At 37.2% G+C, this 26,613-nt stretch overlaps 1 protein-coding gene across 2 annotated transcripts in view; it reads left to right on the forward strand.

The window, feature by feature from the left end:
• Positions 1-26,613, forward strand: part of GASK1B (golgi associated kinase 1B) — a 48,020-nt gene that overhangs the window by 10,844 nt on the left and 10,563 nt on the right. For both annotated transcript variants that reach the window (XM_015063681.3, XM_027067985.2), the window contains exon 3: positions 7,620-7,834. In XM_015063681.3, the coding sequence (XP_014919167.1) occupies positions 7,620-7,834 (215 nt within the window). The remainder of the gene's footprint in view (positions 1-7,619; positions 7,835-26,613) is intronic.

Genomic DNA, 26,613 nt, shown 5'->3' on the forward strand with positions numbered 1-26,613 from the left:
CTTAATCGCTGTGAGCCTTGTTTCTTCATTAGTATAATAAGGATGATGAGAGTGAAAATAATGATGAGGACAGTGCTTAGCTCATGAAGTTGTGCAAATGAAGTGAGTTGACGTGTAAAAAAATATTTCTAAAAGTGCCTAACACATCATAAGGCTCAGTACATGTTACCTTTTATTTTCATCCAGGTTTAAAGCTGATTTAGCCCTTTGTGATAAGTTTGCTTAGATTTTCTAAATTTGTTTATCTGGATTAATGTTTACTTGAACTAAGTAAACAGGCACCTAACATGGTCATTTAAAGAAAGTGCTTGGAGTTGATAGTGGATTGTAACGATATCTACCATCTGGGGAACACTGAACACTTTACATTTATTATGTCACTGAATTTCCCAATGGCCCCATGCATCAGATATTATTAGACAGATTTTCTGTGGAAAAAAATGAAGCTCCGAATATAACACATGTCCTCCAAAGGTCGAGAGGTCATGTGTAGTGGGGTTGGAAGAACCCCATAACCTTGTTCTTCATCACTGTACTATACTATCTCCCATAAGCCCTTCATATCATGTGTTAGTCTCCAAGGTTGTAGCCTGGGGCTTTCCCAGTTAATCACATATTGGGATTGTAACCTGCTTTTTCCCACTGTCCCGCAGTCTGATTCCTGAATGTAGCCATGATGCCTTAACTATTCCCCTTCTCATGACAGTGATCTGGGGTCAGGAGGAGAGAGGCCGGTGGGTCTTTCCACCACCCCCATTTTCATTATTCCAGTGACTCACAGGATTATGGAAACATGGAGTGACTATTGAGCACAAGCTGGATAGAACCTGGTCATGGAAATCTCTGCATATCCTCACCTCCATTTCTCAAGTTTCTCTCTAATCTTTCTTAACTCATTTAGAGTGAGGACAATGAAATCACTGTTTACTGCAAGGGTATCACACCAACCAAACTTCGATTCTGAGACAATTGACTATTCCTTGGATCTTCAGAGCTATAGATAAAACTTAAGGGATTCTGAAAAATTCATTCATTCATTCACTAACATTTTTTGAATGCTTGCTTTCATGCAGACATCATGTCAAGAGATGGAGGTCCAAAAGTGATTAAGAAATATTCCCTGTTCTCACAGAGCTCTCTCAGCTTGGAGGGTAGCAACAGCTAAGCAGATGTATCATATAAAATGGGTATAATAAGACTGCAGTGGAGATATTTTTAGGAGAACTTGCAGGCATAGAGAGGGAAAATTTAGCCCAGAATGTGTGCATAGGGTGGTGGGTGGAGCATTGTAAAAACTTTCCAGAGAGCTAATGTCAGAACTGGATCTTAAGTCGCTGTGGGTGGAGTGAGAGATGAGGTGGGTGTTGGAAGGGTAGAGAGAATAGAGGTGTGGAAAACTTGTGAAGGCAGAGGTGCTTAGGAAACTGCAGAGTTCAGAAGGAGACTAGGGTTTGGGAGGGTTGTGGGTGGGGATGAAGTAAGATAAAGCTGTGGTCTGTGGAGAGTGGCTGGGTTTTATGTCATGTAAGGACATGGACTTTATCTTGCAGATAATGGGGAATCATTGAAGGGTTTGAAGAAGAGGAGTCATATGATGAGTTTTGCATTGTAGGAAGGTCACCCTGGGCAGGAATTCATGGCTCTTTTATCTACATTAATAAATACTACCTTATTATCTACATTAATAAATTTCCCAGGACTGGGTCACCCTAATGTGACCAGGACTTTGTTCACAAAATATGATTGTTGGTGGAGCCTGGCTCCATCATAACCCGCCCACCCCGGAAGTCACATTTGATTTCTGTTTTCTAAATGGAATATCAAGATAGGAATTTTCTGGGAGTTTTCATTTATACAGTGGCAGTCCAGAGCAGACCTAGAAAGCAGAAGTTCCTGTCCATTAGTCTGTTCAGAACAGAGAAGGACACTTTGTTTTTAAAGCAGAACTGATGATTTAGATTATTTAAGTAGTTTGTGATGGAGGAAGTCACAAGACATTCTCCTTTCCTGCTTCCTCAGCTTCACACTTAGCTAACTCTTGAGGAAATACGGAGATTATTTTAACTCAGTCCAACCTAGAGAAAACAACTTATAAAGTGAAAAACAGTTATATAAGTAAATAAATACTTTTTTGGTTGTTTGAATAAAAGTGTTACAAATCACCCAGAAATCTGTTTCTGGTACAAGTCCCTGTAATCAGGATTTGGTTGGCTATAGAGAACCTATACATAGGTTTTATACCTATGTATGTACCTATGCATAGGTTTTATGATTTAAAAAAAAAAAGAGAGAGACAGACGAATTCTGCCTTTCTTCTGCCTCTCTTTTTTTTAAATCATAAAAACCTAACCTCAGTTTGGTTCTTTTAAATATTTGACAGTGCTGTATTTTTCAGTATATCATTAGACTCTCACCCACCCCTGAGATAGATTTGGAAGGTACTCTTCTCAGACCTTGGGGAACTCGGTGCCTCAGTCAAGCTGACTGAAGGACCTGGCTCACATCCTGTGGAGACCAGTGATAAGTCAGGGATAGAATCAACATTTGTGATTTCCTTTTCTACCACACCTCATATTCTCAGCTCCTTTTCAGCTAAATCTCTTCCCCTATTAATTGTGACATTTCAGCACACAGCTATTCTAGGGTACAGCCTTTCTTCATTTCTTAACTTTGCACTGAAAGCTCAATCTTTATGTTAGTCCTTCACTCGTTCCCTTCAAACACTCATTCAACTGGCAGATATTTTTGTTTGGTTGTCATTTGTGTGCACACTTGTCTTTCTCCACTAAACTCTAAACTGTCTGAGGCCTGGGCCTTGCCTGACCTGGGGACCTTGCAAGTCCTCCGTGTTTGCTATGCCTCGCTGAATCCTTTCTGTCTGAAACCCATGAACTAATAGGTCTATTTGAGGACAATTGAGGGACCATTGTAAAAATTTGTGTTTTGAATAAGTAAATTAACAACATTTGAAACCCTGGGCAGAAGGACTCATCGAATCCTCCAAATTTCCTCCTTCCTCAAGGCTGTCCCAGAATCTTGTGTTCCTGTTTTATCCTCCCTCACATTCACTGACTTGTTCACATTGACCAACTCTAAGCCAAGAGATCTTACCTGCTTTTCCCTTCAGCCTAATATTTTTAATTGCCAAAACCCTACTGGGATAAAAAAATTAGAGCAACCAGTACTTAAGGGATCATTAACAACTAGACACCTGCTACATCATCATTGGCATTACACCAGCACCAACAGTTGCTTTTAGCAATTAGAGATCCAAGACATTGAGGTTTGTCTTCAATGCGTTGTGGATAGTTGTGGTGGAATCTGGCAGAATTCATTTCCTATAACAAAGATGAGTCTCAAGTTTTGATTGGCCTTTGTTTTCTTTGATAGGTTTTGTAGTCATTTTTAATGATGGACTCTGAACCTGAATTGCTACTTCCCTTTTTGTCTTGTTTGCGGGGAGCCTTGGAGCAGTCTTGAAACTTGGCCCATATGGTAGAAAGGGTTTTTGATTTCAGAACTCAGGACATCTTTACTAATTTTTGCCCGGGGAGAAATGCAGACAGATACTCACAACTTGACCCAGCGTGCTTAGCATTCACCTTTAGTTCAACAAAACTAGGCAGTCAATGTTCCAAGTGGAGGGCATTTCATAAATCCAGGCAAAGGAGATTGTATATGGCACATTCTTGGTGAATTTTCATGTTCATCTTTTCAGAAGAATGTCTTCTTTGTCTTTCGAATAAAGAATGACTTGGGAGAACACCAGCAGTAGAGGAGATATTCAGATTTTGGGGAAAAAAATAAGTTTTCTGGCAAGTCTCATTTTTAAGGCAGCTGTATAACCTTTAATTCACACGAACACCCACATATCTTTGAAAACCTGCTTTCTCACCACTCTGACAGTTAAAATTTTATCTCTTCACTGTTAAGATTTCTCTAGAGAGTACAGTACTGCATCATTTTGACAAACCTGAATGTGAAGAGATGAATGTCCCTCATCTCTGAAACACTTCAGGGTAAGTTGCTTTAACCAGTTTCCTGTTTTCAGAGGCTATTTTTCTGTCATCCCTTCAGATCTATCAAAGTTCATTTAATTCTTTTAACAGCCATATTTTATAAAAAGTGGAATTATTTTCACAGTAGTACTCATAGCCCTGAGATCTGGAGCCATACTGACTACTGTTATCTCAAGGGCCATATGCACAGAGACTCAGCAAGAAGACCAGTGTGTGGATGGGACCCACCCCACCCACGCTCAGCCTGAGAGGTACTACTCATCCTACTTTCTTCTTGCTTTCTAGAAATCCCCCTTGCCTGAGGTGCATGGATTTCCAGCAGAGCAGGATGGAATGTTTTTATGTTATAGTCAGTACTCAAAATATTTTGCTGAGGGGACATGAATGGATGTGGAGAAAAACACGGAATACTAATCGAAAATAAATTATTCCTATCAGCTTAAAGCTCCCTTTGGAAGATTGAGAACAGCTTTTAAAATAATAGTTTAGAAAATGTATCATTGAAATAATTCGATGTGCTAAAGTAGAGAAATGGTAAATGAAATACAGTATGCTCATAGACTAGATCAGGGGCTGATTCACTACAGTCTGTGGGCCAAAGCTGGCCCCTCGCCTGTTTTGAATGCCCTGTGAGCTACAAATGCTTTCTCCAGTTTTAAATGGCTGAAAAAAATCAAAAGAATAATAACATTTCTATGACACTTGAAAATTCTATGAAACGCAAATTTCAATGTCAATAATAAAGTTTTATTGGAACACAGTCACATCCATCTGCTGATATATTGTTTTTGACTGCTTTTGTGCTATAGCAGAGTTGAACACTTGCTGGGGGAATAGTTGTGATGGAGACTGGATGGCTGTCAAAGCCTAAAATACTTTACTATCTACCTTTGACAGTTTGTTGACCACTGGGCTAGATTATTGTATGGCAGTTAAAGTGATGCTACTTAAAAATATTTAATTATAAGAGAAACTCTTGTGGTAAAATATTTAGTAAAACAATTGTGACACACTGTATATACAAGACAGTCCCAAATGTTTATTTTCTTTGCCTGTTTGCCTCTTTCTCCTGGTGGAAATGTAAACCCTAAGAAAATAAATAGAAATGGGCATTTATTTATTAATTTTCTTATTTGGAGTTTCTGGAACAATGCTTGGCATACAGTAGATACTGAAAAAACAAATAAAGGCAGCCGAAGACTGATGAACTGTGCAATTGTATAATGTATATGTGTAATAACGTGTAATAATAATAATAGTTACAGCAAAAGCTTTCTGGGATGTGCATATATGTTAGGCATCAGGTTGAGGACTTTAAATGCATCCTAAAAGCCAGTTGTAGAAGGTGTGTTATCGCCACCCCCCAACCCCCCTTTTTTTCAGAGGATAAAAGCAAGGCTTAGAGAGGTTGCTTAACTTGTCTAATGTTACAAAGCTAAGAAGTAATGTGACCAGAATTCAAAAGATCTGTTGGATTCCAGAGTCTAGGCTCTGATCATAAGCTATACTTCTTAAATTTCTAAAAACAATTTCCATTTTTTTAGGTGAAAAGAAAGGGATGGGGAAAATACCAGAGGTCAGTATATAAATAATATAACCAATTACTGGGACAGAAGATTATAGATGATTTTTGTTTTCTTAGCCTTACATTTTGATGTTTTCCCACATTTCCTGAAATGAGTAGATTTGCTTTTAATTGCTTTAAAAATAAGAAACAAATGTTTCTAAGGGAAAGGAAAAGAGCCCAGAAGGTTAACTGTTCCAATTGTTTATGTAGATCATTTCCGTGTTTCTCTGAGGGCCTCCTGTGACTTGCTGAGGAACCTGCTGGCCTGTCTCCTGTATTGATTTGTGTTGTTGAGCTTCAGTATTAGGTTTCAACTCCCTTTTGAGTACTTCCTAGCCCTCAGAATCTAAAGTGCTATCTGTGTAACTTTTATCTAAAGATACTGATGGCTAGAACTTCTTGGTGTTTATCTTTAGAAATCTAAAGTACGTGTGTCTTTGAAAGCTATGTTGTGTCTTCCACTCATATTTGATTACACTGGTCTCTACATGTCTCCCACTGCACGATGGACTGCTTTTATGTGAATTTTATTACTATGATTTTTTACATTGGTGCAGTATTTGGGGTACACTCATTTAAAATTGTATTTATCTTCTATCTAAGAAGACAGTTGGTTCCCAGCAGCCCCCAAATCATTTAGGAAAGTCAAAGGAAATAAAAAGGGGAGATTGATGTTACAGATGAAGTTCCTTAGTTTGGATCTATGTTGTTTATTTATTTTTTTTTAAATTGTGTGTCAATGACTGTTACATAATTTCCAAAATCTAAAGGACTTCTTACATACCCAGGTCTAAACTAAATTGCCAGGCTAAATGGAGGAAGACTTTTTTTTGAGCTAAACTGGAATGCAGGTTATCAGAATGATTAAGTGAATGCCACTAACATTACTGAGGTCACTGTAATAGCAAATTCAAGAGAGGTTGTAGAAGATGATGGTTTCCTGTAGTAAAGACCACACAGACATAGGAACTCTACAAGAAGGCAAACAAGCTAGATAGTAAAACAAATGTATTTAACAAAAAGGAATACAGTTATAGATTGAGTATCTCTCAGGTTATGTGAAAGGGCTTTTAAAAATTCCTGTGATGTGTCTTAGACATTCCAGTCATAATTTCAGAGGCCTCTCTTGTCCAGGCCTGTTAAGAATGAGTTAAGTGGGCTTTTTTAGCACTTTGTGACTTATTTATTTTTTTTCCCAAGAGCATCATTCTGATTTTTAAGTGATAAGCAAAATCACTTAACATCATCTCTCAGTGACTTTACTTGGCAGAAACGGGGGCTTGAAAGCGATGTTATTGGTTTTAAGCTTGAAGTGTCATTTAATGGACCCTTCATGGTCTTTTCCATTTATGAGGACTTCACTTAGGCTCATCATTCTTTATATAGTTTAGCAGTGGAATTTCTAAACTATCAAGAGTGAGACAAAAGCAATTAGGGTGACAGATTTTTTTGAAAACATCATCTATACAGATGCAGTTGAAGAAATGACATTTGCTTAAAAGCACTTTGTGAGGTTATGTGTGAATAAACGTCCATTATGAAGAGTGCTGTTTCCATCAGAAAAGAAAAAAATTTCCATCTTGCTCCTTTTTTGTGTCTTTGGAGAATATAGTGACTGATGTGAACCAAACAATTTCACTTTTAAATTTGCGACTTCTAAAAATTCTTTTTCTGTGGCCTCAGAAAATCAGACAGTTGTTATTACAAATAGCAGCTCCACTCAGACATTGAATAGACAATTATAAATGCCTGGCTTCTTTCCTTTTTCGTGGTAGCTGGCTTTTAGATGTGGAGTAAAACCACATTAACCAGAGGACGTTGTTATTGGTGATTAGTGGCTTATTGCTGGGCCACATCTATAAAGCGTCCTGTTTCAAAAAGCTTTCCTTTCATTGTCCAGCAAGGACCATGAAATATCATCTACTCAAACTCCTGCATTTGGTAGGTGAGAGATTAAAGCTATGAGTGACTGTCTGAAGGCACATACTGAGTATATATCATGCTAAAGTATGTTTGTTTTTTGGATTCTGTAGATGGCCGCCCATGTCCTGTCATTCTCTGGGACTCATCTTTATCTCCAACAAGTAATGAGACTCACTCTTCTGTTAAGCTCACCTGGGGAACTTACCAACAGTCATTGAAACAGAAGTGCTGGCAGAATGGCCGAGTACCCAAACCTGAATGGGGTTGTACTGAAATACATCATCATGAGTGGTCTAAGCTGGCACTCTTTGATTTTTTGTTACAGGTAAGTTTATCAAATCACATTAGTGGTTATCTAAGACTGACACTGAGTTATAGAAGTCTGACACTAAGGAATTTTCTGTACCTTGAGTTTTTGTGAAGCCAGAGTTTAAGTTCTACAATGCTATATTTGGCAAGTATAATACCACATTACAAAATTTTGTGTTCTTTTGGGAAATATTCAGAAATGTCCCTCAGCTCTTTTATTAGTTTCCGAAGGAGTAATTTTTCAGTTCTTCAGTTCTGCAATAATCATAGAACTGATTTGTTGAGGAAACCCATGAAAAGCTCTTCAAGGTGAATGGTCTTCTCGTATTTGTGAGGTGGATAAACTGATGTTTGATGAGGCCAAGGAACTCATCCAAGTTCTTACAACTATTAAAACCTGGAGGCTGGAGCTGGGTTTCCCTGGGATCTGTTGATGGTAAAAATTTGTCTTCTTTCCACACTGAAGTTCCATCATTCCACATTGTGTTTCATTGGTCCCTTGGCCATGTAGCTTATGGCCACCATTTCTCTTGTGTTCTTTCCAGTAGTTTTTTGCAAATATTTAATTAAGATTGGGTATTGTAGAATAATAAATATTGGCCATCTACATAACTGAATGACTCAGAATCCTACAGGTTTCTTATAACTTATCTCCTTTTGATAAGGATCTCAATACTCTTGATCCCTTCATTCTGATTACTGCTTTTCCCTTTCTCCATTTTAGAAAAACTGATTGGCTGCTGTTGTTGCATTGTTAAGTAGTATTTTGTGGAAATTTAGGTCTGTCTTAGGACATTTTCAAAACATTCTCCTTTTGTTTTTAATTTTTTTTACTTAAATTTTTTTTTAAATTTTTCTTTATTTTTGAGAGAGAAACAGAATGCGAGTGGGGGAGGGCCAGAGAGAGAGGGAGACACAGAATCCAAAGCAGGTGCCGGGCTCCAAGCTGTCAGCACAGAGCCCACTGTAGGGCTCGAACCTATGAACCATGAGATCGTGACCTGAGTCAAAGTCAGATGCTTAACGGACTGAGCAAAGCAGGTGCCCCTCTCCTTTTGTTAATTCTGTGTGTGTGTGTGTGTGTGTGTGTGTGTGTGTGAAGGAACTAGAAGGGTTAAAATTGTAAGAAGGAAACCAGTTTAGTGCAGAGTCACAGTCTAAGGCATAGGAACTTTCAAGAGGAGGATGATATATGTTGTCAGTTCTGCAAAGCCATCAGAGAGCAGGCCATTTGGCAAGGAGGCAGTCAAGAGTCACCAAAAACTGTTATTGAGTCCAGCTATGAGGCTCAGACTGGTTTTAAGCATTGTATATATATCATCGTTCCATTTAATTAACATACTGACTCTGTGAGATAGGCATCTTTTCTCCATTTTATAGCTGAGTAAAAGGAAACTGAAGCATAAAGAGGTTATTATCAAGAACTGTGGAAAATCTGAGATCTTACCTTTCTTGAAAGCTAACAAATTAGCCAGCCACCTGTTCATAGATGCTAGCAGGTGACAAAAGATTCCTGGGTCAGAGACAGACAAATGACTTCATTACTCATGGTAGAGAAAGTGGCATGAGCTTCGTGTTCCTTTGCCCCTCAAGTCCCATTGGGTTGATACAGGGTGGCCCTGGTGAATGCTGCATAGAGTGGGTTTGGGTCACTACAGAGAAACCCTAAGCTTAGGAAACCCCAATCTTATAGAGGCTGCTAGCAAACCTGCCCAACCTTTCCCTGGAAGGAGACATTATTTTGGTCAGCAGACAAATCAAATCTGCTTTCCACATCAGAGGGAGATACTCTTTATATCTTCCAAGGCTATCTGCTATACTAACATCTTTGAAGAGACAGTGCAGAGCAAAATCTGATGTCAGATTGCATAAGGTTGCAACGGAGAATTGTTTCTCAACAGTTACCTAAAACTTGTTTGGTATTACATAGCTAGTAAGTTCCCAAAGATTGGGGTCAGCAGGTTCGGCTACATTCCATATTTTTAAACCATTACTGTGTGACAACTACCAGGTTATCCTTAGGTTAATGAAGGGAGTTGATGTGATAAAATGTATTAGCAATAAAATGAAGAATGAGTGAAGATTTCTAGGGCTAAGTAGGTAAAGATATTTACCATGAGGCCAAGTGTTTGGGAAGTGGTCAATATAGATGTTGAAGCTCCTGAGGGTGAGGACTAGGGGCAGGATGGAGAGGAAATTCATGAGCTTGGAAGTGAAGTCTATGAGAAAGAAATGACTTTGAGGTTTGTAACTGAGTCACATTAAGAGCTAACTTACACTGAATAAAGGGCAAACCCTTTAGAAGTTGGCTCTAGTGACATTTGTTTTAATTCTGGAATCTTCAACTAAATCTCAACCTACCTTCTGTTTTTGTCATTCTCCTTTCTCCTGAGGGAAACAACAACTATGGTTCAACCAATAATAATGTATTTATGCAATTCCTACCGTGCATTATACTGTAGAAATTGACACAGGGTAGCAAACTAGTAAAGATGGTTTATTCCTCCATCCCTATCCCTATTTTTTTTTTTAAAATCACTTAGGAAAGAATAGTGTATGAAATAAAGATAGATACCTATAAGAATGGCTGGATGAAATAATATAAAATTTCTTACTGCTATAAGGTTAGCAAGGGAGAGCATTTTGCCATAAAATAGTAAAGAGGGAAGAGTCTCACTAAGATTGCAGGCTGTAAATGATAAAGAGGATAGACACAAATGTGAGGAAGAATATGGGTTTGGTAATGTTCATAGGATATTTAGGGCATCCTAAATGTACCATTTGTCTGAAACAGCGTCATTTAGGGAAGTAGTGATACTCCCTGCCTATAAGAGATATCATAGATCACGGAGGAAGAGAGCTTTTTTTTCACAAAAGGTGTGTTCACATTGTCACACTCTCTTCATTACCTTGACTGAGTGAGAATAAATTCCAACTGAGCCATGGTCTCCTGAGTGTGTCAGCAGCTTCTATCATCATGTCCATTGTCTGTGGTCTTTAGGATGAATCTAGGCACATCACTAGTATAAGTTTTCAACAAAGATAAGTATTTTAAGTTCTTAAACTATTAATAATCTATTATATAACACTTTCTATGTGCTTGGTACTGTTCTAAGCATTCTATACTAAGCACTGAGATATTAACTTATTTAATCCTCATAACAATTCTATGAAGTAGATATTATTATTATTATTATTCATATTTTAGAATTGAGAAAATTAAGACAAAGAGAAAGTAAGTAATTTGGCTAGAGTCACATCTCTGGGATCCAATAGAATTTGGAGTCCAACTCATGAGTTCTGGCTTAAGAGACAAACTTCTAAGCAATGCTTTCTTCCATTCATTTTATAGGACAATGGCACTATTATCTTCCAATTTCCCAAGCCAAGATTTGGGAGTCATTTATATGCCTCGTGATACTTATCCTCACGTGCATACAGTGACCAAATCCTTGGTATCTACCCAATCCATCTTCTTTTAGGTATGGCTTATGCTCCTATCTTAGTTCAGGCTTTGCCAGTTATTACCTGGATGATTCCCTCCAGTACACTCAAACTGTGTGAGGCAAGATCACATTTGGCTTGAGATATTGGGCATCAAGCTGCTGCTACCTCTGCAGAAACTGATTCTATTGGCAGGTCAGTTCTATTTGTAGTCTATCTACTTTCTCCTTCTGCCTGGGGGAGGTGGTAAGGGTGTCTTTCACATTCTTGATAATCCATGAGGCTGTGATCTCTGCAAAACTTTACTGGAACCTGTTCAAGTCATGACACCAAGATTGGACTTTCCAATTTTGGCTCGGCTAAAGTACTGAATCTGAAAGTCAGAAGTTAATTCAACTGTTCAGAGTTAATTTGGTTAGTATCTAAAAGAGTATATCAAATTATGCATATGAGGATGTCATCTGTGAGAATAGACTTACTTTTTTTTTTTTTATTTATCCAATATTTAGTTACTTCCCAAAGTGCAACAGACAAAAGGCTAATTTCCTATAGGTGCTGTAGCATTTTATTATTTTACCAGTAAGGTGTGAGAGTGTCTATTTCCCTCTGTGTTGCCAACCTTGGGAAGTGGAAAACTGATTAATATTTTTAGTGATTTAATGGAGGGTAACAAGATCTTGTTTACATTTTTATTTCTTTCATTATAAGTGAGATTAAGAATATCATATTTTTAAATATTAATTATTTACAGTTCATTTTTTTTGTGAGTTGTCTGTTTAAATTATTGCCCTTTTCATTACATTCCATAGCTTTTCCTTATTGATTTGTAAAGACGTTTTGTATATCACGAAAATTAACCTTTATCAAGCTTTATGTCTCAGGTAATTTTTTTACTTTGTTGTTTTTCATTTGACTTTTCTCATAGTAGATATTACTCCAGAGAAATTTTACATTTTCATATAATATTATATCTTTAAAAATATCTTTTTATGTTTATTTTTGAGAGAGAGAGAAAGAGAGAGACAGAGTGTGAGCAGGGGAAGGGCAGATAGGGAGGAAGACACAGAATCCGAAGCAGGCTCCAGGCTCTGAACTCTGAGCTGTCAGCATAGAGCCAAACACAGGGCTTGAATCCATGAACTGCGAGATCATGACCTAAGCCAAAGTCCAACACTTAACCGACTGAGCCACCTAGGTACTCCTGATAATATATCTTAATTTATCTTTTTACTTCCTGTATTTAGCATTATACAGTGTTTACAGAGAGTTGTTTGTTGAAAATGTTTGCTAAAAATAAAAGAAAGGAAAATGTTTGCTGAACAAATAAATGAATAAATGGACATACATAGGCCATTTTTCATGAGTACTATAATAATTATCTTTACTACAACAATCCTTCTCATCAGTTACACTGTAGTGTTTACCTTAAAGTCAAATATATGCCTCATTTAAATGGTGGCTGGGAATGTGTTGGGAGTGCATTGGATGGATTTTGTTAACAATCTTAGGAAAGTTCTGCCTGAAGCAAATGAAAATCACTTGTTCTAGGATGCTACAGCAAGGCAAGAGAGTACAGAACCCAGTTGTTAATTTTCTGTACACAACATTCTTATTGTTTTACCCAATTAACAAATCTACATTCATAAAGGCCATGCCATTTTACTGGGTCTGTAAAATGTGATGGAGGCACAAGTAACCTTTTATTCTTGAAGCGTGGGGGTATGAACTACATAGACAAAAATTTACCTCTGTGAGGATGACAAAGGGCAGTATTCTAAAGAGCATTTGAATTTCTAAGATTGGGAAATTTCTATCAAAAGTTCATATAAAATAACAGGAAAAGATTTAGGAGATAGAAAACTTGCTTTTTGAGCTCAGAGATAGTCTGTATAATGGTTAGGAACTGAGATTCTGGAGCCAGCCTTCTACATTTCCACCCTGATTACCAATACTAATTTTTTAACATTGAAAAGTTACCTAATCTCTCTCTGCCTCGGTTTCCTCAGGAATAATTATATTGTTTATATAGAGGGCCATTGAGAGAATTCAATACTTTTATACACATGAAGGATTTAGAATAATGCCTATACATGATAGGTTCAGTGAGTATTACATATTAAGAAAGTGATCATCCAGAAATAATAGTAGAGGTCAATACCAATATAAGAATTAAAATATTTTATCATTATTTTTATTCATTAAATTTTAAGTAATTCCCAAATCATTAATTTTTTCTACTCTTATGGACTTCCATACTTATATTATAGATCTTATCCTATTAAGTTTTAATTATTTTTGACTAGTCTGTCTTTTTTAATAAGCTGTGAATTTCTCAAGGGCAAGTCCCTGTCTTATCCAGCTCTGTAACCTTCCAGTTAATAGCAGAGTATCTGAAAATGTCACACTCAGGGCGTTATATTTTTGGTCAAAGAAAACTACCTAGTTATATTAAAATATTAAATCAAAAGTGTCAAATTAAAGATGTCAGAAGTGAAAGAAATAAAAGTGTAATTGCAATAGAGAAATAAGGTTTGTTAAGAGAATTAGAAGTTTAGAAAATAAAAAATCAAATGAATAGAAAATATTAAGTATTTTTACTATTTAATGAAGTTCTTTCTGTACTTGTATTTTCTAAGAATAGCTATTTATTTGATGAGAAATTAAGGAGTGTTTAGACAGAGGAGGACTAGCAGAGATGTGTTTGGGGAGATGTTTGCTTCTACCTTCAACCAAATAAGTTATACATATTTCTTTGCACTTGCACTTGCAGACTTTTTTTGGTCCCTATTCTGTTCTAGACACTTGGCAGGTTTAGTGCTGGTGATAAGATGGGTGAGACAGTGTCCCCGACCTCAAGAGTTATACAGTCTAATAGCATTAATAGAAAATCATAATAAAATGTATCAGGCATCATAATTGAATGTTAAATTCTTTAGAAATAAGTAAGATGCTATTGGTTCTTATAGATTGGTAGAGAATGTGGATGAAAAACGTGGCATTTAATCTAGAAACAAAATCTTGCAGTATCAGGTGAGTATAGGAGATAGGAAGAGAGTTTCAGAGAGAGGGATTCTAACAAAGGGCTAAAAGTATGAAAAAGTTGAGTGGGAAAATTATGCTTATGGAAACCTCCTGTGCCAGTAGGTAATTTTCTCCCAGGTGGCTGTGAGTAGTAAACTTATGTTCACAAATTCAGCAAACAACAACAATATGACCTGGTAGGTCTTTTCCCCCTAGAGTTGTCTTTTGTTAGTCAACTCTTCTACCTTTTACCTGGCTTCTAATGATTTAGTTCCTGAATATAACACATTAGATTAATAGGTGTTAATCTTTGACATGTTGCCTTCCACTCTTTTTTCTATGCATCACTTTTTTTTTCACTTAATGATGTGATAATAGTAAAAGTAAAACTTCCAACCAACTCTCACCTAAACAAGAGAAATATAAGTTCTCACTAAAAGAATATTTTGTTCTGTAGGAGTATCCAAATGCTAGGCAAAGAAAGATTCCCATTGTAGCCTCCATGATAGATTATGAGAGTCTTCCAAGCATCCCCCACCTTTTATCCCTACTACTCAGTGATCAAAGATCTCACCTCTGACTTTCAGAGATCACTCATAGACAGGTGCTCTGACAACAAGAGACATACCAATCCAGGGTCTTGGACACTGGGATTTCTAAGAGTTTGGATCAGTTCTGTTGTTTTGCAGAAGTAGCATACTGCCAATGACACGGACAGTCAAGAAAATTTGATAGAAGAGGATCCCATGATCAGTGACATTGGTTATCAGGCACATTATTGGTTAGAGATGTTGGTGACTGAAGACAAGTGACCAAAGTCATTGTTAAGGAGACACTGGTGATGAAAATAGTGTGATCGGTGATATTGGAGACACATGGGAGTGCTCAGATCTATCAACTGTTAGAAAAACATTGATCAGTGACATTGCTGATCACGTTTCTTGATGAACTAGGACACTGGTGACTGGTAGCCTTGTATTTATTGGTAAGTCCAAGCAAGCAATTAATATAGTTTTTTGTTCATTTGCTAGCAAACAAAGAGATGATGTAAGTCAGATACTGTCTTGTCTTCAAGTAGTGAAGAAAGTCTGGGATTAGCTTTGGCAATACTGGTTGACATGCTGAATTGGCAGGGACCTAAGGAGCAAAGATGGCCAAGGCCCAAAGGTTTGGAAAATATATGTTACTGCTTTTTATTCTTTGTTGAAAAATCTTCACAATTTCTCTTTATGATGAGAATCACAGTTGTTCACCTGATTACAGAGAATATCTTGCTAAGGTAAAAGACATGGGAGTGTCTTATTCTAGGCATTAAAAATGACCAACTCTAAACTTTGAAGGTGTAAGCGTGCTAAGAACTGAAACATTATGGTTTCTAGAGAATTTTAATTGTATTAAGCTAAGTATGCCCGTTAAAATGAAATTCAAGTGTCCGTTCCTCAAAATCACTCCAATTATGGTTTTCTTTTTATCTCTATTAATACTTTCTAATCAGATTCTTACCAATATAGGTCCAGATGTTGTAAGGGACTTCTAGCTGATCTCCTTGTCTCTATCTTCCCCAACTGCGATTTGCTGTGCAAATTATTGCTGAGTTTATTTTTTCCTACTTTCCTTTTAATTGTACTAATTGCTTCTCACAAGAATGAATGAATGAATGAATGAATGAATGAATGAATAAATAAATAAATAAATAAAACTCAGAAGACTTCCATTGGATTGGAAAATAAATTTTAAATGCCTTCGTGCCTCACTGGAGAAATTTAAACATATACAAAAATAAATGAACCCTCAGGTACCTGTCATCCAAATTCAACCATTAATCAATTCATAACCAGGCTTGTTTTAGCTGTATCCCACGATACTTCCCAAGCCCACATTAATTTGGAGCAAATCCCAGACATCATATTCTTTCATCTGTAAATATTTCAGTCTGTATCACTAGAAAATAAAACACACCCAAAAGAAAAATTAACAATAATGCCAGTCACGTATCCAGTCAATGTTCAAGTTTTTGTCTTATAAATTATTTATTTATTTATTTGTTTGCTTGCTTGCTTATGTATTTATTATTTCAGGTTGTTTCTTTGAATCAGGAGTCAAAGAAAGCCTAGACTTTGTGATCAGTTGATATGTCTTTTAATCTATGGATTCCACCCCCCACCTCTTATTTTTCCCTCCCTATTAGCCTACTTATTGAAGAAAGCATATGTCTTGTTTTCTACAAGTTCTAGATTCTGGAGTTTGCCAATTACACTCCTCTGGTGTCCTTATTTGTCCTCCTGTCATGTGTATCCCATATACACTGGTATGGAGTTTATAGACTTGATCACATTTAGATTTCACTTATTTTCTTAAGACTTCTTCATAGATAGTCATGTATTCTTCTGCTGGGAGAGATAATGTCTTTTGGTCTTTCTTTTTTGCAATGGTAGCAGCTACTGATGCTCAATGTTGATCCATCAATTCAGTAGGCATTGAGAGACAGAGATATTTTAATTCCTCATCTCTTCTTCCTTTATTAGTTGGAGTACTTCTCTAAGGAGTAATTTCCCTTCATCTCTTATCTAGTTATAGTTGGTATGGCTGACATAATACCTGGTTGTCTAGTGGTACCATTTATCTAGAAAAATATTAACACCACTTTTAAGAAACACTATGACCTGGGGCACCTGGGTGTCTCTCTTGGTTGAGCGTCCAACTCTTAGTTTCGGCTCAGGTCATGATTCATGATTTGCGGTTTCGAGCCTCACATTGTGGTCTGTGCTGACAGTGCAGAGTTTGATTGAGATTCTCTCTCTCCCTCTCACTCTTTCTGCCTCTCTCTTTCTCTTTCTCTCTCAAAATCGATAAATAAACTTAAAAAGAATAATAATAATAATAAAAAAAGAAGCACCATGCTTTGACCTCCCAACTTCCTTTCCATTCTTATCTTCCATCTCTTATATGTACTTCTGCACTGTAGGCTGAAGGGTTAACTGCAGGGTTATGTGTGCGTGTGTCTGTGTTATAGTTTGGTTAATTTACTGTCTATTGGACCCCTCCCCAACCCTCCGCCATGCTTTACTCACCACTGTGCCACTGCTTCTGCTCTCTCAGCTAATATGCAGCCTGTCCGTCACACTCCAATCAAATCCCTTCTTTGCAAAGTCTTCTGGAACTAATTCAGTCGTATTAAGCTTCCTCTTTCCTCTGAATGTCCAATATCATTCTAAAAAATTTCCACAAGTTTTGAGTACATTAAATTCACAGGGCAGCAACATAGAATAGTAATGATGTAAAACAATAGTACTGATATAATGTTGGCTTCAAATCCCAGCTTCTTCAATAGTTAGCTCTGTAATCTTGGGCAAGTTCATAATCTTTGAGCTTTGCTTTCTTTATTACTTAAATGGAGAAAGGCGACTTTAGTTGGAGACTGATGTGAAATGAAATGCTTATCACATGAAATGCTTATCATGGTACCTGCCTCCCTATGGTCTGAATGTTTGTGTCTCACCAAAATTCATATGTTGAATCTCAGCCCCCATGGTGATGATATTAGGAGGTAGGGCCTTTGGGAGGTGACGAGGTCATGAGGGCAGAGCCCTATGAGTGGGATTAGTACTGTTGTAAAAGAGTCCTGACAGAACTCCCAAGTCTCTGGGACAGGATGAGATGTTGGCAGTTTGCAATTGGGAAGAGGACCTTGACCCAAAAGAGATGATGTTGGCACCCTGTTGTCACACTTCCAGCCTCCAGAACTGTGAGAAATGAATGTTTATGAACTACCCAGACTGTGGTATTTTGTTAAGGCAGTGTACATGGACTAAGGCACTGGCAGATAGCAAGTACTCGATCAGCTCAGATATCATCTAGAATCACCCTGTTTATAAGAATTTGAATGTATATATGTACACATAGCTATGATTTCTTGAATCTCCAAATACTGCAAGTCTTTAGTAGTAGGGCTCATGTAGGTTTTTCTGTGAATTGTCTGCAATAAAGAGCTGCTCACTATTTAGCATTTGATGCTGTAGGAAACCATGTGATCCTATGAGGTTGTTTCCATGGACCTGCTGCTCAGGTCAAGTTGGGGTAAAAGGCTTGTCATTTTTTGCACAGATGGGGGAACTTCAGGAAAACCTCCTTACATGTCTGTTAACTGAAAGGTTCTCAGGCTACAGAACCTGGGAAACTAGTTGGGATTATATTCTGAGATTCTGTTCCTCAATGTCTCCATTCCCTTTGTTGAGACAATGAAAACAAAACAAAACAAAACAAAACAAAACAAAAACACCTCAAAGAACAAAGGCTAACATAACAAACACAATGTTTCCACCTTTTAGGATTATCCTGTCAACTTTTTTTTTTTGCATATTTGCTTTTATAATTTACTTTAAAAATATAAACACATTAAAAATACTTCAAGTCCCCTTTGGCCATGTCTTCAAGTCCCCTTCCTGCACTTTCTCCAAACAGATGATCACAGTCATGAGATGAGTGTGCATGTTTTCAGCCAATTGAAAAATAATTTTATATGCATAGTAAGTGGATATTTGTGTGTTTTTAAAAACTTAGATACTTTAAATGCAGTTGACCACATATTACTCCTATACTTTTAAAAATTCGAGAGAGGCAGGGTTCTCTGTGGTTTTATGATGCCAATAAAAGGGGTGGTGTGGGAGGTGGATATTAGAAAGATTCTATTCCTGAGAACATCGATGTAGAGGTCAGAAGCCAAGAAATATTCCCTAGGTTGAAACAGCCTCTTAATGTAACAAATACCTTAAGGCATTTATTTGTTGCTTTTGGCCACTTCAACATCATGTGAAAGGCTTTCTTGGCTTCAGAGCAGTTTTATTTAAATAGTTTGCTTTATAACCATTTGTTCTGTTTCCTGTTTGCATAGTATAGTACTTTTTATTTTACTTTATAAACAAAACCCAGGAATTATAAGCATACAGGGTACTGCTTTTGAGGTTCAATTCAATTCAACACACTTGAATTGAGGAATTTCTGTGTTCTGTCTAGACAATTCCTAATCAATCTGTGAGGCTCAGTCATCATTTGAGATTTTGAGACTTGGCTTTGAATCTGACACAATGTCATTTCTATGCCTGGGAACTATTGTACTCTTGTTTCTCAGTGTAATTCCTCTCCAGATGTCCTCTTGGTTAATCCACACAGTCAATTCCCCTTTGACTATTCATGGAATACATCCCATTTACACATGCTCGCTCCTTCAGAATCCTGTCTTCCAAAGACAGTCTGATAAAAGTCTTTGGAAGTCTGTGAAATCTGTCCCCCTCACTGAAGAAACTGACCTGCTAGCTTGTACCTGTCCCCTTAGCAGTTAGGCCTCAAAACCTTGGAGAGATTATGAAACCGAAAGTAGAATTGTATTGGCCTGTACTTCAAAAGGCAAATAGTTTCACTTTTTCTGACCTTCAAGTGGAATGTACGTCTGCTGCTAAAAACTTTCTACAGCAATATGACAGGATTGAGAAAGTAAACACAAAGGCACTGGCCTGTGAATCTCTGTTTTGGGCTTTGACATCATTGTTCTAGTGAAGGCCTGACTTTTAGAAACTGTGTTCTCTTACTTCACAGCATTTAAGCTATTTTTTTTGATTTTTCATGGAGACAACTTTGAAGAGAAACAGTTGTCTAGCCATACTGACCCTGGTTTATCACAGAAGCATGGCTTATTAGCTACCTGGCCTTTACAACAAGAATGCATTTCTCTGGATCCTGGTCCACTTCCTACGTTAAGACTGCTCTGTGTTTCAAAGCATATCCCTCCTGTTAAGGATCATACGGGTTCCTCAGATGTCTGCTTCCAACTTAAAAGCTTTTAGAATTTTATATATTCTTTCCGCCTACTGTCTAGCATTTATTCTCAGAGATTTCTGGCATTGATTATACTTAAAGCCTAATTTGCATAAAACGTGGACTAGGAAATTGACTCACAGAGTCTGCTCTTTTATCAGTCTGAATCAAAGGGGAAAATGTCTGGTCAGGTAAGTTATATTCATAAGCTTCATATTGCTAAGTGACAACCAACTGAGCATTCCGGGGTCAATTCTAATTTAATTATTAATCAAAAGCACAGTATATGTTATTTAATGATATGCCATTTTTACTTATTTCAACCCTTGCCATGGAATTTATAGACTGGGCTGAAATTGATTAGTGCATAATTACTATGTCTCAATCCTAAATCTTGTATACATAGCTGGGCTGGAGAGATCAATGATTTGAGGCAGCCTGTGTGATTCCATAACAACCTTTCAATGTTCAAAGATTGTTTAATGCATCATTTGAGCTAGCTTTGGGATTGGCTTCCCCACTAATCCTATGCCACTGAACCACAGACAATTTGAAACCAACCTTAACTGCTGTGTTCCAGGAAAATAGGAGGTCTAAGCACCGGACCTGCATAAAGCCACCAGGAAGCAAATAAGAAAAGCATGGAAAACTCAATATAAATTGTATTTTCATAGGAACACTTGAGAGGACAGGCAGATGTTCATCTGGCTCAATGTTTTTTGATGTAATTATTTTTAAAAGATTTATTTTGAAAACAATTTTGCCCACGGGTGCCTGGGTGGTTTAGTCGGTTAAGTGATTTCAGCTCAGGTCTTGATCTCACGGTCCATGAGTTCGAGCCCCACATTGGGCTCTGCACTGTCGGTGCAGAGCCTGCTTGAGATTCTCTCTCCCTCTCTGTCTCTGTCTCTCTCTCTCTCGTCTCTCAAAATAAATAAGTAAACATGAAAAAAAAATAATTTTGCCCAATGAAGTAGATTCAGAGAGGGTTAAGTGAGAGCTGGTGCATAAAGATGCTGTTAGTTCCATGCCCTTGGCAACCATATTCAAGTGTTTGTTTATGGACATAAATAACTAAGAGATAAATGGAACTTAAAAAAATTATTACCAGATGGGATTGTTTAGGGCAATGGCTTTCTTGTGGCTATTTCAGGGGGTCCGTGAGGTCAACACTATTTCCATAATAATGTTGAGACTGTTTTTTGCTTTTTTCATTATGTGGATATTCTCAGTAGTGGGTGAATCTGTTGGTGCCTCAGCATGAATCAAAGCTGGCACCAAATTGTACCAACAGCTGTCCTACTCTTCATTGCCACTGTGCTCACATGAAAAAATACAGGAAAAAAATGCCTGATTCACTTAAGAATTTCCTTGATGAAGCAACGAAACTATTGATTTTCTTAAATCTCTACTGTAAATATGCATCTTTTAAAAATTCTGTGTGGTAACATGGGAAGAATGCCTAAGGCACTTGTAATGCCTCCCACAGTGCAATGTTTGTCTTGAGGAAAACTGCTTATGCAATTGTTTGAGTTGTGAGCTGAACTAGCTGCTTTTTTCATTAAACACCATTATAACTTGATAAAACAATTCCATTTCTCTTATTAATTTTGTTGGAAAGTGTAGCAATTTCTTTCAAACAGTTTAACATTTGGTGGATGTATCAGTGTTATTTTTAATTTTAATTTTTTTCAAAAATTATTTATTTGTTATTTTTAAAGCTTTTATTTAAATTCTAGTTAGTTAACATATAGTGTAATGTTGGTTTTAAGAGCAGAATTTAGTGATTCATCACTTACATATAATACCCAGTGCTCATCACAAGTGCCCCCCAGTGTTATTTTTAAATGAATTAATACATAGGTAGTTAATGTTTTTTATGTTTAAATTCTATATAGTAAGTAGCCCACATAAATTAATCCCTTTTGGTGTCTTCAATGACTGTATGTGTCAAAGGTTCTTAAAGAAACTTTGAGAAGCGTGGCCTAGGGTCATTGTTCTGAAATAAACTTCCCTTTTTATAGTAGCTTATAACTTCACAAGTATTACAGCTCTGTGATTCTAAGATTCTGTGATTTTGATTTTAAGATCCTGAGCTTTTTACAATAAAATGGATAGAGGAAAACATGAAGGTCTTGTCTAAGGAGAGGTCTTTTGGTAGTTAGCTATCTGCATTAGATAGGCTTCAATAGGTGAGCTGAGTGAAGCCGGCAATCATTCCTTCATTTTTTCAACAGTTATTGAGTATGTGCACGGTGCAAGATGTGATATTGATCGATGTGGAGGATACACAGTGAATCATACTTAGAAGCATCCAGATTGTAATCTCCATGAAAACAAGAAACTTGTCTTTTCTACCTCGGGTGGCAGTATGATGAGTCAGGCAGAAGTTGGTAGAAATTCACATCATACACTAGTTGTATCTCCTTGGACAAGTTACTTAGGATCTCAGCTTTTTTCTTACTTGTAATGTGGGGAAAAACTGATATGTATCCTTTTAGGTTATTTTGATAAAGACTTTATGATATAAACTTGGATTTTGTATCCAAGTTGCATAAAGGGCTTTATTTTATAGCTATTTGCTAACTCAAGGAGCATAAAAGCAAATCTATCTTCAAATAGGAACTTCTGTGTGTACATGTAGCAATAGTCTTTGAAAAAAGTTTAATTTAGGAAAGCAGAATTTATTTATTTACTTTTTTCCCAACTCTATTGAAGTATACTTGACAAACACAATTGTGTTTGTACAATTGTAAAGTGTACAATGTAATGATTTGATGTTTGCCTATATCGTGAAATATTTACCACAATCAAGGTAACTTAAACATTTATCACTTCACATAGTTACCTTTTGTGTGTGTATGAGAGAGAATGCTCAAAATCTACTTAGCAAATTTCAAGTATGTAATATAGTATTATTATCTATAGTCTGAACCTCAGAACTTATCCCTCTTGCAGCTCAAAGTTTGTACCCTTTGACCAACATCCTTTCATCTTCCCACTTTCCAGCCCTTGGCAACCACCACTCTACATTCAAGCAGTACTTATTTTTCAATAACCAGAGAATAATCCATCTGTCAGAATTAATTAGCTTTTTATAAAAAGAACCAATTTCCATTGAAAGATATGAGTTTAAATAGCTTTGGGATATGCTATATTAGCTTGTGTTAATCATGGTTAAAGAAAGAGTCAGTGACACTTGTTAAAGATAGTAAGGAAGACTATTCAAGATGATCCTTGTAGGGATAGGAACCATTGCAATGGGATTTTCTAGTGGGGGAGACAGATAAGGCTCCAATCTGAATACATCATAGTCAAGTGTGAATGTGTAGCCAAGGAGCAGGATAGGGGTCAGTGGATGGCAAATTATGAAGAGGAAACACCAGGGGTAAGAGGAGTTCTAGTTTAAATGGCCTAACCATATTCTTGCTGAAGACAGACCAGGGTGATCAGACATCGCCCTGGGGTCAGTGGAAGATGAGGAAGATGAGATATTGAGAGTTATCAGGTATCAGTGGTGGGGGGTTTCTGGTTAAACTGATTTACAGGGTTTTGCTAAAACTATATCAAAATATGGAAGGCCAGGGAGAAAGTTTCAGGAGCCTGACTAAAGTTACATCAAGCAAAGAATCTTTGTCACTGTAATCAGAATTGTGTTTTCGCGTAATCATTTAGATGATCTTGTTTTTGCCAATCTCCTTATAATAAAATACCACATTATTGGGGAAACTAAAATTGATAGAAATTCCATAAAAATACTAAAAGCTAGTACAGTCAAGTCAAGCAAAAAGTTTTCAGTAACAGTATTTCCTCAGATGTAAATGTTCGTAATCTTAAGCTTGTTTACAACTCTATTTAACGTTAAATTGTTAAAAATGGTGTTTCATTTCCTCAAAAGAAAGCACTTTTTAAACATTTTACTTATACCAAGGTTACTTTGTTTTTGGTTTACATTTCTTTGTTTAATATAAACTCATTCCATAAATCAGAACTTCATGAAACATAAAAATTATTGTTTTCCGTAGCCTGAATGTTCTTTATAAATCTTTATAGGAAAGTGGGTGTGTCTTTGGCAGAGGCTGCTTCCTTGCAGCCCTGCTTGTGCAGATTACAGAAAGGGAATTTTCTTTGTCTAAAAAGAGATAATCACTTGTTTGGTGACTCTCTCCAGAGTCTTAATGTGGCAGAATGATGTTTGACTTCAGGTACTTCTTCTGAGGTACAGTATATGGATTCTAAACATTGCATCCATAGAAATAGATCCAAGTATATTGCAGCCTTAAAAAATGCTTTTGTGTGTAAATACTGTTATTTCTTTACTTATGATTCAGTAACATGGAAGAAACTAGAGATTCTGCATTCACTTGGTTCATATTGATAGGTATCTTTATGGAATTCTAAGATTAGGTAGTATAGAGCAATGGCTGCTATTCACAGAGGCAGAGGCAAAAGAGAGCCTGTGGCCACTGTTAGATGTATGTATTGCAAACTCATTTTACTTTTCTCATTGTTCATCAAATGTTCTGCTAGTCACGTTTACATGCGTAGTAATTTAACAGGCACCTGTTGCCATGGCAGCACAGAACAAAAATGAAACCTATTATTTTATGAGGTGAGAGTTCCCAAGTGATACCGGTGTAGGTTGGTGAGACCACTTTTGATTTTGCTTGTGTGTAGTTCCCAAGGTAAGACACTAAGTCTGTATTAACAAGACTGTATTATCCTACCACGGGGACTGTAGGATTTGTTTGAAGTTCCTCTTTATGATCTGGTCTACCTTCACACATTCATTACACTACAGGGATCCATCTAGTTTTTCACTGATAGCATGGCAATCATACCCTGGTTCACATCAAGACAAATTCATATAGAAGGATTTTCCAATGTGAGTTAATAGCTTGTAAGTAAGTCTATATGTTTTTGTGTTTCTCTGTACCTAAGGTGGGGCTGTTAATGGTAGCAATTCTCACTGTCTTTTTGCATTTCAGGAGCACCTGGGTGGCTCAGTCGGTTAAGTGTTTGACTCTTGATCTCAGCTCAGGTCATGACTCATGGTTCTTGGCCCCACATTGGGCTCCATACTGACAGTGTGGAGACTGCTTGTGAGTCTATGTCTCCTTCTCTCTCTGCCCTTCCCCCGCCCATATATGCACACACTCTCTTTCTCTCTCTCTCTCTCTCAAAACAGATAAATAAACATAAAAAACAAAAACAAAGTGAATGCCAACTTTCAATAGTTCTTTTCATAATAGACATTTATCCAGTGCCTACTAGGTGCCAGGCCTTGGATGAGTTACTATGGTAAATTGTGAAATTCCATCTATTCCATGTCTTATTGTATTTCTTAAACTCTTTCTCTAAAAATGCAGTTTTCTTTATAAACTTTTCTGTTTTTAAGTGGTTAAAAAAGCAAACAGCTTGAAAAGAGATGGTGATATTGACTTCCCAATCAGAAACACACGTACATACACATGCATGCTCACTGAGACCCTTTAAGAGGTATGCGAAAACTGAGGTGGAAAAAATTTACAGGGTTATGTAATTTAACTAAAAAAGTTGAGTGAGGAAAATATCTGGATCAGAGGAATTTCTCATGTAGATTAGGAAGAACATCTTCATTTTATTCTCTCTTCAGCTTGCCTGGGTTCCATTTAGTTTTTGTTCTTTTAACATTTCCCTCGATGCCCTGTTCCTTGCCTTTTACCTTTCTTCCAGCTCTACATGAGAAAATGATAGTGAAACGTGAAGACAATCAGATTTTTTGGCTTCCCTTATAGGTACAGTCCTCTCCCTCAGCTTTTCCTCTGCTACCTGCCTTCACCTTCACCTTAGCGACAGTGTAGTCTTGCACTATGCCACTCAAAGTGTGATTCAAGGACCCTGCTGATTGACTAGTCTGTGACAAGTACAAAAATTGCAAGTCAACACTTAGAAACTTTGGTAGCAGTTTGGTAAAGTAATTTCATCTGTTGATTCTAACAAACTATTTGGCTGGTATTTTGTACTTTTAAAAATTTTATTTCTCTGAGGGTGCCTGGGTGGCACAGTCGGTTAAGCATCTGACTCTTGGCTTGAGCTCAGGACATGATCTTGCGTGGGATTGAGGCCCATCCAGCCCTGTGCCATGAGCATGGAGCCTGCTCGGGATTCTCTCTCACTCTCTCTCTCTCTCTCTGTTTCTCCATCTCTCTCTGCCCCTACCCCACTCACGCTCACTCTCTCTCAAAATAAATAAACTAAAATTTTCTCTAGTAATAAATTATTATTTTTAAGTTTATTTATTTATTTTGAGAGAGAGTGAGAGCACAAGCGCAAGCAGGGGAGGGGCAGAGAGAGAAGGAGAGAGAGAGAGAATCCCAGGCAGGCTTCATGCTGTCAGCGAGGTCCTGATGTGGGACTCAGAGCTCAATCCCACCAACCATGAGATCACGACCTGAGCCCAAACCCAGAATCAGATGTGCTTAACCAACTGAGCCACCCAGGTGCCCCTATTATTATTATTTAACAAACGACAACCCA

This window comes from Acinonyx jubatus, chromosome B1 (genome assembly GCF_027475565.1).
Source record: "Acinonyx jubatus isolate Ajub_Pintada_27869175 chromosome B1, VMU_Ajub_asm_v1.0, whole genome shotgun sequence".
NCBI classification, from domain to species: Eukaryota; Metazoa; Chordata; class Mammalia; order Carnivora; family Felidae; genus Acinonyx; species Acinonyx jubatus.